A 20,175-nucleotide genomic window follows, 5' to 3' on the forward strand; every position below is an offset into this window, starting at 1 on the left:
AAAGCGGTGATAACTTTGCTAGTGCAAAGGTTATCACGCCTAAAGTCTTTTAGGCGTGATAACTGAGTTATCACCGCTTTGTGAATCAGGCCCCTGGTGTTGTGAGGAATTTGTTTTAGAAGTGGGTTTAAAGGATATGTAAAATATTAGAGAGAGTCTAGAGCAGGGGAGTCAAACTCAATCTCATAAGGGGCTAAAATCTAAAACATGGTCGTGGGCCAAACATTTATTAAGATATAACACTTATTGATATATAACACTTATCATATACTAAGTGGCATAACTATAGTGACTGGGGGGGGCCTGCTCCTCTCCATTCTGCAGAGTAACGCAGCAGTGGAGCAGTGTAATATTTACCTGCTCCAGTGTTGCTTCAGATCACCTCTGATCTTCCTGGCAGCCATCCACATGCTGCATACATCAGGCTCCTGAGACATGTCATATGATCGGTAGGAGGTATAGAAGCACTGAGTGTGCCACTGGCAGGAAGAGCAGAAGAGACATGACACATCGCTGGAGCAGGTAAATATTACACTGTCGGAGGGAGGGTGTATAGGTGTTGTGTATAATTTACCAGTACGCGTATAGGGGGTTGTTAACCTAAAGAAGGAGGCCATGCTAATTTCTTTGGGGTGTGTCCCGTGGGTCATTGCTGCACTTGGCTCAAGCTGACAATGTTTCAATCAGAAATACTGTCACCTGTGTGCTCCTTTGAGCAGGAAGGCACTGTGCTGCCTTTCTTTTGCTGCCTACTATGATGGACATTGGAAGCTCTTGAGGGACACATAAAATGGCAAGGAAGGCCACATTTGACCTGCGGGCCTTGTGTTTGACACCTGTGGTCTAGAGGATATATAAAAAGCAGCAAGCAGGAGGAGGAAAGAATGTGACTGATTGTGAGGGGGAAGGGATTTAAAGGACTCCTCCAGGCACTATTTTTTCCTATACCTTTGTAGGTGCTCAGTTGTAGAGCTTGTTTTGTCTATGTAAAACCAGTGGTGGCTCCAGCGTCAGATTATTATTATTTTTTTTGGGTGGGGGAGGGGGGAGAGGGGGTGGCACAAAGCGAGCACAATGGCAGGCTGATGGGACCCAGTGCAGCAGAGGACAAGAAAAATATATATCCAGTAATAATCTATTACATTATATAAAGTTTATGGAACAGTTATTACACTCCATGCACCATGTGGCCTCAGCGATTGGGGTGGGGAGGGGAGCATGGCAGCAGTTAATGGGCTGGGAATGGACAGCCCAGCAGAATTATTTATGCCCCCCTTGTACATGGTCAGAGACAGATTAAGACTGAATGGGACCCCAAGAAGAGCATAATTTCCTTACTTATAGTTTATCAGGTGAAAAGGTGCTCAAGGAAGTTGAAAGATCCCAGTCCATGGAAATGGGAGACTGCAATTCATTATACTGCCACAGAAGCAGTCTACCTTTTATCTGCAGGCCACCCCAATATTATTGAATCAGAATCAGAATCAGAATCTTTATTATCGCCAAGCACGACTGGGTCGTGCCCGGAATTGGTCTTGGCACGTACAGGGTACTGATACAGGATATGGGTACAGATAACAGGACAAGATAAGCAGTCAGAAAGGAACAGAACATTATACCAGATGCAGAGAAAGACAATGTAGCATAAGTTATAACACAAAGAAACACTCAAAAGCGCCCAAAAAGAGTCAGCTTGAGCTAGGGCGCGTCTATCCACGTGCAGAGTGCCTCAGTGCAGACATGGTGTTGTGGTGTGGGGATAGGCAGTTACGTGGAGAGAGTTCAGAAGGTTGACAGCCGAGGGAAAGAAACTGTTTTTATGCCTTGAGGTCTTGGTGAAGATGGACCGGAACCGGAGCCTCCGGCTCGAGGGGAGCTGACTAAAGAAGCGGTGGCCTGGGTGTGAGGGATCGCTGGTGATCTTTAATGCTCTGGAGTCAGAAGTTTTTGGGCCATACCAAACTTTTTTAGTTGGCGGAGAAAGAAAATTCTCTGTTGGGCTTTCCTCTGTGTGGAGGCAGTGTTGGCCTTCCACCTCAGGTCATTGGAGATGGTTGTGCCCAGAAGGCGGACGCTGGTGACTCTTTCCACCTCCTTGCCATCGATGCAGATTGGGGGCAGGGTGGGGGCGCATCTCCTGAAATCAACAATCATCTCCACAGTTTTCGCTGTATTTAGAACCAATCCGTTCTCTCTGCACCAGTGACAGACGCCTTTGACCTGGTGGCGGTACTCCTTCTCATCGTTATTGGTGATGAGACCGACAATGGTCGTGTCGTCAGCGAATTTGATTACTTTTACAGAGTCCGACGTGGATTTGCAGTTGTTCGTATATAGAGAGAACAGAAACGGCGACAGGACGCAGCCTTGTGGGGCTCCTGTGTTGGTGATCCTAGGTTGTGAGGAGATAGTGCCCAGCCTGACAACCTGGGACCTATTGGAGAGGAAGTCTGTGATCCACAGGAGTAGGGTGGGGTGGACTCCTATCGTGGCAAGATTGTCTTGCAGTATTCTGGGGCTGATGGTATTGAATGCAGAGCTGAAGTCCAGTAGGAGGATCCTGGCGTAGGAGTCTGATCTGTCCAGGTGATCATAGACGAGCTCCAAGCAGATGTTAATGGCATCGTCAGTGGACCTGTTCGCTCTGTACGCGAACTGGTGTGGGTCTAGCAGTCCCACTGTGGAGTGCTTAAGGAGGGGGAGCACCATGCTTTCAAAAGCTTTCATGATCACGAATGTAAGTGCCACGGGCCTGAAGTTGTTGAGGTCGAGGATTCCCTGCTTTTTGGGGACAGGGATAATGGTGGACCTCTTGAAGCACGCAGGTACTTTGCCTCCCTGGAGGGACCTCGTGAAGATGGAAGAGAGGGTGGGAGCAAGCTGACGAGCGCAAGTTTTCAGGCAGGCTGGTGACACTCCGTCCGGACCAGAGGCTTTCCTAGCATTTAATCTTAGCAAGTGTTTCAGCACATCCGCCTCTCTCACTGATGGTGGGGGCGAGTTTGGGCCCAGGGCGTCAATGTCAGAGGAATGTGCAGGCGGCTGTGGGAGTCCTGCAGGTGTTGGCTGATTCTCAAATCTGCAGTAGAAGTCGCTGAGACTCTCTGCCAGCTCATTGCTGGGTGTAGCATGCTGAGGGGGAGGCTTGTGATTGGTGGCAGCCTTAAGCCCTTTACATACAGCTCGTGAGTCATTTGAGGAGAGGTTTTGTTCCAGATTTTCTGCATAGTCCTTCTTTGCAGACCTCAGTGCCCTGTTTAGGTCATTTCTTGCCCTCTTGTAGTCCTCCTGGTTGCCGGACTTGTGTGCGGCTTCTTTGCTGCGTCACAGTTGTCGTAGTCTTTTTGAGAACCACGGTTTGTCGTTTGGATATAGTTTGAAGGATTTTGTGGGGATGCAGGAATACTCGCAGAAGCCAATGTACGACGATACGTTGTCTGCCCACTCGTCCAGGTTAGGCGATTCCAGAGCCTCCCAGTCTGTGCAGTCAAAGCAGGCCTGAAGTTGCAGTTTAGCCTCACTTGACCACACTTTGGAGGACTTAGTGACCGGTTTTGAGGTTTCCAGGCGCCTTTTGTAAGTAGGTACCAGGTGGATGATGCAGTGGTCAGATGAGCCTAGGGCTGACCACGGTGTCGCTTTGTATGCATCTTTCAGGGCCGTGTAGAAGTGGTCGAGGGTGTTGGCACTCCTGGTGGGGCAGGTGATGTGCTGGTGGAAGCGGGGCAGTTCATTACGGAGGTTAGCCTTATTGGACAGCTTTGTGATTCCCAAATCCCAGAATTGAATAGCTGAGTTTCCCCAAGTATCAGAATTTAAGTCACTATGCCCCTAGATGTACTTGAAGAAAAAAATGATATGAGCGCCACAAAGGAAACAAGATAGTCCGCTGCTAGAGGTATTCAAATCCACAATGGAATAACGTGGTCAAATATATAAAATCCTCAGCGCTGTAAATCACACCCTTCTGTTAAAACCTGGAGCAACCTAGTGCTCAAACAGGGGCAAGTCAGGGGCGTAGCAACAGGGGTTGTAGAGGTAGCGACCACATCGAGGCCCTTGGGCCATAGGGGCCCCATGGGGCCCTTCCTAAACCAAAGTATAAGCTGTTTATTGCTCCTGTGGTGGTAATAATCACTTCTATAGATGCTTTGAATGGTAGTAATCATTAACACACTGTCCCCATCCCCTTCTTGCACCTCTTATACTGTAGATAATAAATTGCTTTTAGATTTTGGGATACTGTGTTTGTTAGTCTCCAAATAAAGTTTTGCACTTATATATGGATCATTGAGGCCTCTGGAAGCTTTTCTTCTTCTTTTCTTTTTGATTGACTGTAGATGACCTTGGCAGGTTTTGTTGCGCCATATCAAGTGTTACGTATAGATTGCTTGGGGAGGCCCAATGTAAAATGTGCACTAGGGCACCGAGCTCCATAGCTACGTCACTGGGACAAGTGTTGCCACCACCAGGGCATAAACCACAGTACAGACTGTTAGTTGAAACAACAGGGGTTAACCATTTATTAAACTTACAATAAAAGAAGTTAAAACCATATAACTCACATTGAGGGCTCATGCACACTGGACCCTTTTTGCATAAAATCACTCCTCGGGTTTTTGTATGGACTCGGCAGTCACATACACCTTATACATGTAACCACTTTTCAGGTCAATCAGAGTAGCCCGTTCTCCTACCCTTTTTAACTTATTTTTTTGTGCTTTTAATAAATGGTTACCCCTGTTTAAACTAACAGCCTGCACTGTGGTTTATGCCCTGATGATGGCAACACTTGTCCCTGTTTGAGCACTGGGTTGCTGAAGGTCTTAACAGGAGGGTGTGATTTACAGCACTCAGCAGGGCCGGATTTACAGTTCAGGAGCCTATAGGCACAGACGCTCTGGCACCTTAAACCCCGCCCTTCACTACAAGCCACACCCCAAAGTCACGCTCCCATTTCTTACCAGCCAGCGTCTGCCTGTGAACTCGCACACATGACAGGACCAGTCTTTCATATGTACCCTTGTAAAAAAGACAACTTGCAGCCTAGACATGACCTCACCCCCTAATAAAACATTCCCCCTGTGCTGGAATTGGGCGGGGGAACTACCATTGCTTAACTATGGGAGGCTGCTTCTCTTGCCTCCCATCTATGTGGACTGCATAATGGGAGTCCGCTGTGACCAGGAGTTTAAAGATTCCACCTGTAGAATGTGCTTCTGGCTGTTGCAATGCATGCTGGGAGCTGTAGTTTGTAGATGCGAGTACATCTCCCAACATGCATAGCGACAGCTGGAAGCATGCTCCATGGGTGGAATCTTTGAACTCCAAATAATCGCTCTGGACTCTCATGTCACACTCCACATGGATGGAAGGGCTAGAGGACAGCCCCCCCATAAGCAATGGCGCTCCCCTCAACGGCACACTGCATTACAAACCTCCCTCATGGGGAGAATTAAACAAAAAAAAGTCCAGAGTCCAGTACACTTGAACACACACACACACACACACACACACACACACACACACACACACACACACACACACACACACACACACACACAGGATTCAGCGCAAGTTAACACACACAAACACACACACACACACACACTCCAGTACAAAGTAGCACACAAATGCGCCCACACACAGGATCCAGCGCAAGTTAACACACATGTTCCAGTACAAAGTAACACAAACATACAGGATCCAGTGCAAAGTTAACACACACACCACACACACAGAGGATTCAGTACAAAGTAACACACACACACACATACACACTGTACACACACACACACACACCACACAATCCAGTGCAAAGGTAAGACACACAGCAGACACACAGGATTCAGTGCAAGATCACACACACGCGATCCAGTACAAAGTAATACACATGCACACACTCTAAAACACCCTCCCCTCCCCAACAACTACAGGGGAAAGCAAAGTACTTCACCACAGTCCACAGATCTGCTCTCTCCGCATGAAGGTCCATCAAGAAGGCGGCGGCAGCATCAGGAAACACTCGCCCGACATGGCAGATTGACAAGCCCGTTGGCTGCAGTAAATGTGCCGCCGAATCTCCTGTACTAGTGGTGGCAGCCAGCAGGAGGGATTTCACGTTACATTGCCGGATGCGACAGAGTAGTTTGGCAGGCGCAATGCTCTGCAGAGTGGGGCGCGCCGGGTGGCCGTAGTGACCCCCTTTGATGACAGTGTGGCCACATGTGACAGGAAGGGCGCCGCTGTCGGGAACTGTCACTTCAAGACAGCGGGTGGGTGGAGAGGAATGCGTTCCACGGAGCTGCGCATCTCCAGGCTGTGCTTCTGCGTGCGCTAACGGCGCTCTGCTCTCTGCAGAGGGAGAGAGACAAGGGGACACTTCAGGCGGCTACTGACCCGCCTTTCACAAACGGGCTGCCTATAGGCACGCGCCTAGTGTGCCTTATGGTAAATCCGGCCCTGGCACTCAGAATTTTACATATATGCCCCTAGATGTGTAAACTAAATAGTCACATGCCTGCAGATAAAATAATCACATAGTCACGTGCCACTGCCTGCAGATAAAAGAATCAAGTTGTCACCCCTGCCTCCAGATAAAAGAATCAAATAGTCACATGCCTCCAGATAAAAGAATCAAATAGTCACACCACATGCCTCCAAATAAAAGAATAAAGTCACATGCCTATATACAGGCACGTTGTTGGGGCTAAAGATATGGGGCTCTAGCCCCAAATCTCCGCCCACTGTGCCCCATATGTTCAGGGCCATAGCTGGCCTTTGATATGAGCGACCGGAGTGGTCGCTCAGGGCGCCAGCTTCCAAGGGGGCGCCTATAGCTGGTTGCCTATACTGAGGGCACCTACACCTGATTTCCTATACTGAGGGCACCTATAGCTGAGGGCTTCCTATACTGAGGGCTCCAACACCTGGCTACCTATACTGGAAGCACCTACGCCTGGCTACCTATGGGGGGATGGAGACCTTCAACTGACTTCCTATACTGGGGGCACCTATGCTTGGCAACCTATATTGAGGGCACCTACACATGAGATCCTATACTGGGGGCACCTATACCTGGCTATCTACCTATACTGAGTCTGAGGGCGTTGGGTGGGGGACGCACTGCAGCTATAACACGTGGTGCAAATTGTCAGTGCTGTACTATCATTCTAAATTGGGGGGGGGGAGGCGGCTAACTGTCCCATTGATTGTTTTTATTAATATTCCTGAAAGGTTCTAGCCTTCATTTTTAAGTGTATTCAGGATAATGCACTCTTTCCATCCATGTGTGGTTATTAATAGTATTTTTTCTATTATACATATGTGACGTGTCATAGAGATCTGAGCATTTGGCATGATGTGTCACAACGTCAAAACGGTTGGGACCCACTGTTCTAGGAGATATCTCAGGAGAAATGGGGAATTGCATATGGGCATGTGTGTGTATACATGCGTGCGTGTGTGTATATGCACATGGGAAGAGGATGAAGGGGGGGGGGGCACAAAAATCAGGTTTTGCTCAGGGCACTGTGAAACCTAAGACCGGCCCAGTTCAGGGCAGGCAAAATGCTCATCATGCCTGGTTCTCATGTGGCGCCGGTGTTGTGTCTGATTACGCTGCCTGTTAATTTGCGCTGCCCCGCATGCGCAGTAGGAGACTGTGCGGCCACAGTTCCTATTTAATTATCCTGCTGGTGGTAAAATAATAAATATCTCCGCTTCCTCACACCCTACACTCCCCAAATTTTCAGGGTATGGAGGGGACCCCCTGAACTACCTCTGTGCCAAATTGCAGCCCCCGAGCCCCGCTAGTTCCCGAGATAGGTTTCTCTAATCTATCTCCTGCACCAGCGGGGCTCGGGGGCTGCAATTTGGCATAGTGGTCGTGCGGGGAATCCTCTCCCTACCCTGAAAATTTGAGGAGTGTATGATGTGCGGAAGCGGAGATATTTATTATTTTACCATCAGCAGCATAATTAACTTTACACTGAATATGCATGCTACTCAGTGTGGAAGGGAGCTTCCGGGTAGCGTGATCAGACACAACATTACCTGCGCTTCTGTACCCTCAAAACTTAGGCCCCACTGTAAGCCGATGGGGGATTTTAACACATTTGCACCCTCGTAACTCTGGTTTGCAGAGATGTAGGGAACCCAACATTGGAGTGCAAGTACAACAATATGCCTTCTACCTGCATGAGATATGTCGTGAGATTCAGACTTTGCTAACGGCCATGGCTGCGATTTATGTTCAACCAATACATATACATATATCCGCGCCAAGGATCTATGATAATCCAAAAAGCCGCCAAGAAGTTTAAAGTCTTTAGATAAACTTCCTTGACATACACTTCTGAATAAACTTCAGCGCTGATCGGCATCACAATTTCAATTCCACCACCATACACCCTTTAAAATGCAGGCTTACCAAGTGGATGAAAGACACAGATTATAAAGTCTAAGCGTTTGTAGTAACCATCCAACGATCATTGCTTCTCCAATATAAGTCAGAAGGATCCAGCCTTATTCATCCGTCAAAATAGTCCTCAGTGTAAAACCATAATAAAAAAATAGATCTAAGTGTACTCTGTTTAAAATACAACTTTTAATTGCTTCAACAAATACCAATAAAATACTCACATCCGGGCCCTTGTAACAGGGACCCACAATGTACAAGCACGTTTCTAAACATAAGGTGCCGTTCCTACCGTTCTTACATCAACCATTTGACAGATGAAGAAGGCTGGTTCCTTCTGACTTATATTGGAGAAGCAATGAGCTTTGGATGGTTACTACAAATGCTTAGACCTTATAATCTGGGTCTTTAATCCACTTGGTAAGCCTGCATTTTAAAGGGTGTCTGGTGGTGGAATTGAAATTGTGATGCCAATCAGCGCTGAAGTTTATTGAGAGGTGCGATTTATGTTCGTCAGAATCGCCACCAGTACCTGTTACGCTCGGTGGTATATTCTCCACAGTCAGCACGTAATGCATAACCTGAAGTGAAGGAGACACACACACGCAAGCACAAAGAACCAGGATATCCCCAGTTGTAGTGGAGGAGAGGACTGACTCCCATAGGAGATGTGGCGCACAGAGCAGGCGTGGATCTGAGCAACCACAAACAATACATAATATACAATAGATATGATATTCCTAGCGTATTATAATTACAGCTATCAATGAAACTACAAACGACTGACTAACATATGTATATATCGGCGATGAACCGATATATAACATAAGCAAAGAACACTAGCTAGGAACTGGAGCAATACAAGGAACAGGACTAGGAAGGATTCGCTACTTCTACGCAGAAGTGAGCGCAATCCACGCAAGGTAACAGGAACAGGACTGAACTAACTAAGCAAGGAGCAATACAAGGAACAGGACTAGGAAGGATTCACTACTTTTACGCAGAAGTGAGCGCAATCCACGCAAGGTAACAGGAAGAGGACTGAACTAACTAAGCATGGGTGATCACGATAAGCGCAACCTACCGAAACGTGCTGGAAACTGACTGACTGAACACAGGATATAAACAGTTCGAGTACATATATATCAGCGACACTGATGTATTAACGTAACACGAATACAAGGAAAATAACAAACGCGCTAGTATGCGTATATATCGGCGATGAACCAATATATGATGCAAGACCAGCAAAGTAACAAATACTGATAAGCAGGAACAGGAACTAGAAGGACTCACTGACTCCTATGCAGGAGATCAGTGCAGTCCACATGAATTAACATTAGAACTAGAAACACGATCTGGGGCCAAAGTGACAGCAAGACAGGCTGGTGCTGCTGAGACTATGATAGCCCATGGAGCACTGCAGGAAGCAGTCCTTTATATTGAGGTCATCCAATGGGAGCAGACATGCAGATTCCCACACAGGTGAATGATAATCAATCACAGGCTGACAGCAGGAAAGGGCAGACAAAGCTATGCAACCTGCAAGAAAGGGATTGCAGCTCCACTGCAACAGACAATGTTTGACTTCACAAGAGCATCTTAAACTGTCATTAACTTCAGATGGAATCAACACTCAGTGTGAGCGCAAGCAAAACTATGCGAGCAAATGCACGCAAAGAAATCAAAAACTGCTTGTCTACAGTAAAACTGCAGCCAGCAGTACATGCTGCAGAAGTGATCATAACAGTACCATTGCAAAAATAAACAGGTTTTTGTGACCCTAGGCTATGACCTCTTTGGCCTAGGGGCCCCAAACTCACCAGTCATGAGCCCCCTAAGAGTCCCTACAATGCTAGAAAATTTGCCACTGCTGAGCCATCGTCATTTGAAAAGATTTGGGATTTTTGAAAGTGAAACAGGGAGTCCAATAAAAGCCAATGGCAGAATTCAGCACTTTTGCACCCCTATAACTCTGGTTGGTTATCACCCGACTTTAGCAGTTAATAGCAAAGGCCTCTTACATCCTAGCATTAGCAACAACAATTTTGCAGGATTTGTTAAAAAGATAGCAGGAAACAGTATTTAAAGGACTTCCGAGGCCACAAATAGGAAAAAAGTTAAATACCTTTTCATAATCCAGATCCATGGAGGACATCATCCGCGCCCTCCCGTTAATTCCGCCATTGCTCCTGCAGTAATACGGGCCCCAGTTGGGTCCCGACCCCACCGAACGCCTTTAGGCATGCTAATTAGGTTAGCACCAAATAGTGAATCAGGCCCATATTGCGCTATGATCATTGTTATTGTTCTGAGGTAAATCACTGGTATGTCATGACAAGAGGAAGAAAGTACAGCAAGTGATACTGGTCGAGTGGCAAGGGGAGCCCAGTGAATGCCCCACAGGTCTGAGCAGGCTACTGTAGGGGTAGCCCAGCTGACTCGGTGAGTCGTGTACAATACGGGTGTCGGTGGAGGTTTACTCATGTAAAGTTGTTGATGCACTGATGTGATATAAAGGACTTTGTGAATTACTTGAGGCGGAACTCGGCCATCAATATATTAGCGAACCAAATTTTTCACCAAATCCCCGTTTAGTACATTTCAGCAGGATTTTGCTGTGCATATACTCTGTTTATTGATTTGTAACAAAGACTGTAACTGCATGCTGAATTACCTCCATATAAAAACATACAAAAAGTGTGGGTTTGATATTATAGGCCCCTTAATTGGTGTGAGCGCTTGAATGATAATATAAGCATGTTGTTTCTCTGCCTGCCAGCAGAGGACCCATTCCTCCAGAACTTGTATTCCTCTACAGATGGTCACCTGATATCTCAGCACTAGGATTTAAAGCAAGCCTAAGCACTAATCCAGTGCTAGTTCATCGTTTCTGTGTCCTGGCCCTCCTAGCCTGAGTTACCGGCCCTTGTTACCCGTGTCCTGAATATCCTGTATTCTTGCTTCTTGTTGTTATCCTGTGTATGACCTATGGCTTATCTTTTGACAATTCTTTGCCAAAGCGACTAAATTGTGTGGTTTGATCTCCTGGTTTATGACTTGCTTGTATGACTACCTATTAGTCTGTTCCTTGTGACCTGCGAATTGTCTTGTATACATATCTGTTACCGGCCCTTGTTATCCGTGTCCTGAATAGCCTGTATTCTTGTTTCTTGTTGCTATCCTGTGTATGACCTATGGCTTATCTCTTGACAATTCTTTGCCAAAGCGACTAAATTGTGTGGTTTGATCTCCTGGTTTATGACTTGCTTGTATGACTACCTATTAATCTGTTCCTTGTGACCTGCGAATTGTCTTGTATATATATCTGTAAATATCTCTTGAATATATTTACCAGGTTTCAGCGTTTGTGTGCACACTATTGTATATACACCAGGTTGCTCTGCATTGCTCCTTATACAGGGAGATCTATTGTGTATATACTCCGTTTGGCATCTGTATGCCTATTTGAAAACACCTGCCTGCAGGGTTATTATCTTGTGTTTATACCTGGATATTATTACATTGATTTCTGTTGCCGTGCATGAGGTTTAATGTATGCTGCTGATTACGTTTATTTATGTTATTTTGCCTTTGTTAATAAACTCTCATTATTCATTTATTCCTTGCCTTGGTATTTCAGTTATTTCCTCAACAGTGATATTTCCATTTGGTTGACATTTCATGCAGTGCTCATAAAGTGCTATGCAGGATGTGAAATGCATGATTCGTATGCAATCTTAACATGCCCAGATGGCATCTACCCCAGGGTATTAAAGAGAACGTGAGACATGGATAATGGTGGTATTTATACTTACCTGGGGCTTCCTCCAGCCAAGTTGTATTAGCTCTCGGTATTCAAGCCGGCCGTGCTCTTCTGCACCTGTGCGGCCCGGCTGCGCATTTTGTGCCTGTGCATCCAGAATACTGGGAGCTATTACTAATGAACAGAGCCACCAGAGAGGACAGTGAGGGAACCCTCGGACCTCATAGGGCTGGAGGAAGCCTCAGGTATAAATACTTCCATTATCCCCATCTCCCTTTAAAGGAGTTGAGTTATCAATAAGCCACTTTATCTTATTTTCTGTGATTCTCTTTCAAGTGGGTCAATTCCTTATGGCTGGCATACAGCGGATGTTTTCCCCTTATTCAAGAAAGGAAAAAAATCAGAACCAGGAGACTATAGACCTGCAAGGTTAACATCTGTTGTGTAAATTGTTTGAAGGTATCTTAAAGAGACACTGTAACATCAAAAAGATCCCCTGTGGGGTACTCACCTCGAGAGGGGGAAGCCTCAGGGTCCCAATGAGGCTTTCCACGCCATCCTCTGTCCCACGGGGGTCTCGCTGCAGCCCTCCGAACAGCGGCGCGACAGATCCGACAGCTTGTTCAATAGTTACCTTTCCAGGCTCCAGCGGGGGCGCTGTTGCGGCTTTCGGCTCCGAAGCTCTACTCCGCAGGCGCCGGAGACTTGCGCCTGCACAGTAGAGCAGACCCGACGGCAATCGGGTATTTCTTCCTATTTCGGAGCCGAGAGCCGCCACAGCTCCTGCGCAGGAGACGGGAAGGTAAGTATTTACATCACCACTGTTCGGAGGGCTGCAGCGAGACCCCCGAGGGACGGAGGATGGCGTGGGAAGCCTCATTGGGACCCTGAGACTTCCCCCTCCCGAGGTGAGTAGCCCACAGGGGAACTTTTTGATGTTACAGGTTTTCTTTAAGGGACGCTATACACAATTATGTAGCACAGAATAATTTTATTTCAGTTCGACAGCATGGTTTTACTAAAGACAGGTCCTGTCTCACCAACATGCTCAGCTTTTTTGAAGTGGCAAATTAATATTTAGATCTTCGGAAAGCTATCGATGAAGTGTACTTGGACTTTGCAAAGGCTTTTGACACTGTTCCCCACAATAGCCTGGTGGAGAAGATGAGGATACAGGGACTAGGAAGAAATGTGTGTATGTGGATAGAGAACTGGTTAAGGGATAGAAGGCAAAGAGTAGTGATAAAAGGAACATACTCAAAATGGGAAACTGTTAGCAGTGGGGTATTGCAGGAAGCCCGTACTAAGTTGGTCCAATTATTTTCAATTTATTTATCAATGACTTAGTACACAGCATACAGCGCAATGAAGCAATCTTTGCAGTTAATACAAAATTATATGCAGAATTATCAACACCAAGACCGATAGTAACATATTACAAAAGGAGCTTGACAACATGGCCATATTATAAGGCATGTGGCAGATGAAATGCACCTTGGATGTACAAATGGTAGATCACCAAGTTAAGTCATCGTATGCAATGCCAAGTGTGTAGATAAAGCATTTAAAGTTTTGGGATGCATAAAACAGGAAATAATATCTTGAGATGCTAGTATACTACTTCCTCTGTATAAATAACTTGTGAGGCTACTTCTGGAGTATGGGATACAGTTTTGGGCATCACATTATAGAAAGGAAGATCTCACTTACCAAGAAAGGGTAAACAAGGTGGGCTTATTAAGCTTGGAAAAAATGTTGAGGGTGACCTGATTAACATGTACTATATTAATACATCAGAGGGCAATACAAAAGCTTGGCGTAAAAAAAAATAGCTTTTCATCCCTAGGATTGTACAATGGAGAAGAGGACATAATCTGCGTATGGAGGAAAAAAGTTTTTACCATGGCATTTACTTAGACAGGGGTCCTACACAGTGAGTGTAGATAGAATCTGGAATATCTTACCTCAGGAAGTAGTTATGGCAAACTCTATCTATCTATCTATCTATCTATCTATCTATCTATCTATCTATCTATCTATCTATCTATCTATCTATCTATCTATCTACATTTAACAAGGCTTTCCTTGCATTGAATGACATCCATGACTATAATTACTAGGTCATTCCCTGGAGAATTGATGATTCAGGGATTTATCTGACTGCCATCTTTTAACTTTGCTTAGGCCTTGTAAGGTTTTTTCCTTCCCCTGGATCAACTGGGATATGTGTGGGTTCAGGATGGTGTTTTTTGTTTTGTTGAGTTTTATTTTTCTGGTTGAACTTGATAGACGGATGTCTTTTTTTTAAACAAACGAACTTTTTAACTATGTAATAAAAAATACTAATTTCTATTAATTAAAGTATACTTTAAATGAGACGCATATAGTGGCCGCCATATTTATTTCCTTTTAAACAATACCACTTGCCTGGTAGTGTTGCTGATCTTTTTGGTTGCAGTAGTATCTGAATCACACACCTGAAGCAAGCATGGGGCTAATCCAGTCACACTTCAGCCAGAGCACCTGATGTCTATGCGTGTTCAGGGTCTATGGCTAACAATATTAAGGTGGCCAATGGCCATAAAGCAGGTGACTTGGCGTAAGATCGACCATCCGATTTTATAATCGAATCTGATGAAAATCGGTGCCGCCAAGTGTATGCCTGATTGACAATGCAACCAATTTCGGTTACACTTCCTGTACATGCTGCTGGTGCAGAGCATGCCGATGCGCATGTGACATTGCATTTATAGGGAAAAGTGGTGCATTTGAAGACTGACAGGTACCGAAGACAGACATAGGTAATTGATAAATGCACATACATATAAATACACATTTATACATAGGTAAACCGTGGCAAGGGGGCGAGTACGGCAGGCGCGTTGGGCTCGGGTGATTCCGGAGAGATTGCAAGCTGAAATTGATCCAGAATCATCCTGCGGTGAATGGGCAGATGACAAATCTCTCTCTAATCAGATTCGATTAAGAGGAGTAGCAGGATAGTCAGACAGTATGCATAGTTTAAAAGGAAATAAGGAAATACATATGTCACCCTCAATATTCCTCTTACTTCAGGTGTGCTGTAATATATTTAGAAAAGTTCTTACCCTGTTGCTTTTCTGTATCCACTGAGTTCCAACACTACTATATATAAAATAGTAACAAAAAGTAGTAAAATCATTTTTGTCAATGAGGAAATGCGTAAAAAAATTGCCAGGGTTAAGGTGCCCACCACACAGGATAAGAAGGCATAGTGAGCAGTTTCACATGGGCGTTCCTCCATGGTTTTATTTTCTCCATTTGGAGAGATAATTACAATGGAGCTGCTGGAATTTGTTCTCCATGACCAAGACATGCAGCCAACCTGAAACAAATAGAAATGTTAGGAGTTGAATTCTACAAAACGTGTTATAAAATAGGAAACTAACTTCCTTCAAGAAATGTCTGATTATTCATAATGTCAGACTATAACTAATTAAATCATTGTTAAAATCACATTAAAGTAAAACATATTGGCCATAGTGTGCTAAGGAGGTAGACTGCACACTGCCCGAGCCTCAGTGCTACTTTGATGGCCTGCATTGAGTGTGTGGCAACAGGCACCAACAAAGTGCAAGCTAATGCAGTTTGAAACAGTGGCTGGTTGGTACTACAGTGGCTAGCATGGTTACATTATTGGCCATTAATGTATCTCTATATATCTAATACGCAGTAGTAACTATGTAGTTGAACTCTGTCCACTGTTGACCAAAACTTGAATGTCACCACACGGTGATGGTGGGGGGCATTAGGCAGCACTGGTGGGAGGCATCAAGGGGTAATCACCCGCCCACCGCGGCACACAGGAAGCAGTGGAGGGATTTGGGGGGAAATTAGTGGAGAGAGAGAAGATGTGAGGAACATATTTCTCTAAAGAATCGCACACATAGATGCACTGCTGCTCACACACCACAATCCCAGGCTTTGGATGGTAGTGGCATTTGCATTGTAGGCAGAGGTTGAGGTGTGTGCTTCAGGTGTATCCGTTCATGTGATTCTGTAGTGTAAGCGTGCAGGTGCGTCTATGCATGTGATTCTTGAAGGTGCCTATTAACGATACAATTTTTTCACTAAATACGAACTTTCAATGCGATTTTTACAAACGAATTGTACAGAAAATTCACCGTTTGTAAACGCAATTGATAGTGAATAATTCTTTGGTTGATTGCTTTATAGGATAAAATTGATCTGAAAGTTGGAAAATATGATCGAATTTGAAGAAAGAATCGTTCAGTAAATGTGAACATTCGATAACTGCATTCAGATTACTTACAATCATTCAAATTGCATCAAAAGATCACATTAGTAAAACATTGTACCATTAATGGGCACCTTTAGAGAAATGGGGGTTTACTGGTTATTAAATAAATGAGTGGAGGCTGGGCAATGCATTGGCTAGTACCACAGATTAATAGGAAGCCTCAGTGAGACATTTAAATGGCCACTGACAGGGCCCCTGATCATTTCAGCAGTGGGTTGCAGACGAGGCAGATGAGGCTTAGCAGCTGCAAGCAATGTGATAGAAGAGCAGAAGAAAAGGTTTATAGGAACTTGGCAGAACAGACTTAAAGAGACACTGGAGCGAAAAAAAAAATGATGATATAATTAATTGGTTGTGTAGTACAGATAATTCCTAGAACATTAGTAGCAAAGACAATATTCTCATATTTTTAGTTTCAAAGGACAGAGGTTGTTCGCAACATTGGCAATATAAATATAGAGTGTGCTAGGGTCCAAAAATGAATGTCAGCAACTTTAGAGAAAGAAGGCCCATATAAGCAGCACCACTCAAATGTACAAAATGTTATTCAAGAATTCACATTTTATATATATAATGACACATATGAAATTCAACAAAAGTTAAAAACAATAAAAACAGACCACATAATCATATATCACTGCTGCAATCAATCATGCCCTTAAACAAATAATATATGCATAAATATGCAATACAAAAGGTACAATAGTGCCTACCTGGTGGGCATCAGATTAGAGCCCACCAGTGGTGGGCTCTACGGGTTCAGTAATGTGCAATTGTGTTTCCGTAGAAGCTCAACAATACAACAATGGTGATCAGAATACAATACAAAAAAAGTGTAATTACAAAACAGTGCTAGTGCAATAAATATTAGTGAAAACAGTAGGTAATAATTAACTGCAATAATCAAATCCAAACAGGAGCAGCCTATGTAGGTAAAGTGCATAATAGGAATAGGTGGTGTTTTCTGAAATACTGCCAGTTCCACGTGCTCAGTGTATGCAAACTATTTGAGGGGTTACTAAGAGATACTATACATTACTTCATAGTAGAAAATAATCTTATTTCTCAGCATCAACATGGGTTTACTAAAGACAGGCCCTGTTTGACTAACATGCTCAGCTTTTATGAGGTAGTGAACGCTAATGTGGATATTGGGAATGCTGTAGATGTGATATACTTGGACTTTGCAAATGCCTTCGACACTGTTCCACACAAAAGTCTGATGCAAAAGTTGAGGCTGCAAGGACTGGAGAAGAGTCTGTGTGCATGGATAGGGAACTGGCTAATGGACAGAAAACAGAGTTATGGATCAAAGGACTAGAGGACATGATCTGCCACCCATCATCCCCCTAAATCCTCACCCAAATAACTATGTAACTATGTAATAGAAGTGTGCAAAAAAACTGAGATAGTTAGCCCAGGACGGTGTGAAGACAGGGCAGTGCTCAGTGTTTTTTAGTGTATTTTATAATATTGCATCATTCTCTAATATTTGCAGTTTACACTCTACTCAGCATACTAAATAATTTTACAGAGCAGGCAAGTAAACTTTTGAACTGTCCTCTGCAGAGAAAACGAAAATATAGTGACTGACAGTTATCCACTTGAGGACCGCAGTGTTAAACCCCCCTAAAGACCAGGCCATTTTTCATTAAATTGGCCACTGCAGCTTTGAGGCCAAGCTGCAGGGCCACACGACACAGCACACAAGTGATTCCCCCCCCCTTTTCTCCCCACCAACAGAGCTTTCTATTGGTGGGGTCTGATCACCCCCAGATTTTTGTTTGTTTATTCATGTTTTTGCGTGTGTTTTTTTTTAATAATTTTTTTTTTAAACTATTATACACCCCCCTCCCTCCCTCCCCCGCCAGCCAATCTCCGTGAACAGCTGTCATAGTGCCTCTGGAGGGGACAGCCGTGTCATACGGCTGTCCCCAGTACAGCGCTGCTGTAGATCACTGCGCTGTATGGGTAATTAGATGGTGGTTTTGCTGTCTAACAGTCTCCAGAGCAGCTATCGCTGCCCGGAGACTGAAGGCGGAGATGCTGCAAAACAGAGCCCAAGGACTTTACGCCGATCGGCGCCAGGCGGTCCTGGGGCTGCCGCCGCGGCCATGCTCATCGGCGTGAGGCGGTCGACTAGAGGTTAAGATAACAAGCTTCAGAAGACAGCAGCTCTCTACGACTTTGAAAGTCGTGGAGCTCAATGGCTCTTTTGCATAGATAACAACTGGAGTTTCTTAACTCTCCCTGTACTGGAAACAATATTAGACTTATGTCTCTGCGCCTGATGTTTTATTTTTTAGCTGTACTACACGTACAAATCATTATATCATAATTTGTTTTCCCTTCAGTGTCTCTTTAGAAAAGAAGAATCTATCGACCAAAAAAAAAAACATACACATAAAAACAACAGAAGAAGATGTAAGTATAAAATAGTTGGCATCACATCATAGACATATAGACATATACAAAGGAAGAAAGAGGGATACAGAATAGAAGAAACAAGAACATAGGTAAAGAAGAGAAAGAATACTGATGAAAACAGAACGGAGAAGATGAAAAAAAAAACAAGGGACATTTTATCTGTAGCCTATCACTGCCGATCACTTCTGTGTCCCCCAGTACAGCGCTGCCTTTGATCACAGCACTGTGCAGGTATATTAGATGGCGATTTTGATATCTAACAGTCTCGAGCGTGGCTGGAAGACTGAAGGTGGAGCGCACGCTCTCCTGCTAGCCCCATAGAATGGCCATTTACGCCAATCGGCGTGGAGCGGTCCTGGGGCTGCCGCTGCGTTCATACCAATTGGCGTGGAGTGGTCAGCAAGAAGTTAATGACCCTAATGAATTAAGTGTATTTTTGAAAAAATATTAATCTTCTTGCATAGTTATTCAACTTGTCTGCTGACTTTGCCTCCTGCCTTCCCTCTTGGTTTGGGTAATCTGTTATTCACTCCCCCTATTTCTTATATGTGCTAATTGATTTTTCTCTTTGGGATCACTACACTTTTCTATAAGGACACCTTTTCCTATGTGCAATTATGCTAGCTTTACATACTTCCTCTGCAGCCATCGGGATATCAAGCATTAGATTATAGCTGTATATCAATATATCTTCTGGCTAAATAAAAGTAACATATTTTCCATCTAGTTAGGCTCGTCCACTGACGTTGTGCCAAAACGTTGTTCCTCATTGTCTATAAGCTGGGATGAATGTTTTTTCATTCCAACATCCTAGGTAACGCACCACGCGTCTGTTTTGATGCGATGAGTGCACCTGGTTACCAGTGTGGACTGCAAAAATCGGAAGTGACTTCGTACGTTCCTGCTTTGGAGTGCAGACGTACTTTCACCTTGGCGCAGTGTGGAGGGGGGGCTGACCAATGGAGGATGGCTTGGTGTTTTACAACACTCGATTGTCAACAGAGGAGGTGAGCTCTCTCCCTGCCATGGAGCAGAGTCTATGAAAAAGTTAAATTAGTGTGAAACAATTGTCGACTACTTGTCCCTGTGACTGACAGCTGCCCCAGAATGGTGATTTATATACAGTATGTGTTTTACCATCTGTAACTACCATCTGTTTATACAACTGGATTAAATAAAAGCTTCTGGTACTGGTGCCCACGTTGTTTCTTTCTAATGATTTGTAGAGATGGCCCGAACGGTTCGCAGGTGAACTTCCGGGGT

At 44.6% G+C, this 20,175-nt stretch overlaps 1 protein-coding gene across 4 annotated transcripts in view; it reads right to left on the minus strand.

The window, feature by feature from the left end:
• The window catches only part of ADCY1 (adenylate cyclase 1), a 643,071-nt gene that overhangs the window by 139,199 nt on the left and 483,697 nt on the right, over nucleotides 1-20,175 (minus strand). For all 4 annotated transcript variants that reach the window (XM_068236507.1, XM_068236509.1, XM_068236508.1 and 1 more), the window contains one exon: nucleotides 15,293-15,549. In XM_068236507.1, the coding sequence (XP_068092608.1) occupies nucleotides 15,293-15,549 (257 nt within the window). The remainder of the gene's footprint in view (nucleotides 1-15,292; nucleotides 15,550-20,175) is intronic.

This window comes from Hyperolius riggenbachi, chromosome 5 (assembly GCF_040937935.1).
Source record: "Hyperolius riggenbachi isolate aHypRig1 chromosome 5, aHypRig1.pri, whole genome shotgun sequence".
In the NCBI taxonomy this organism is placed as follows: domain Eukaryota; kingdom Metazoa; phylum Chordata; class Amphibia; order Anura; family Hyperoliidae; genus Hyperolius; species Hyperolius riggenbachi.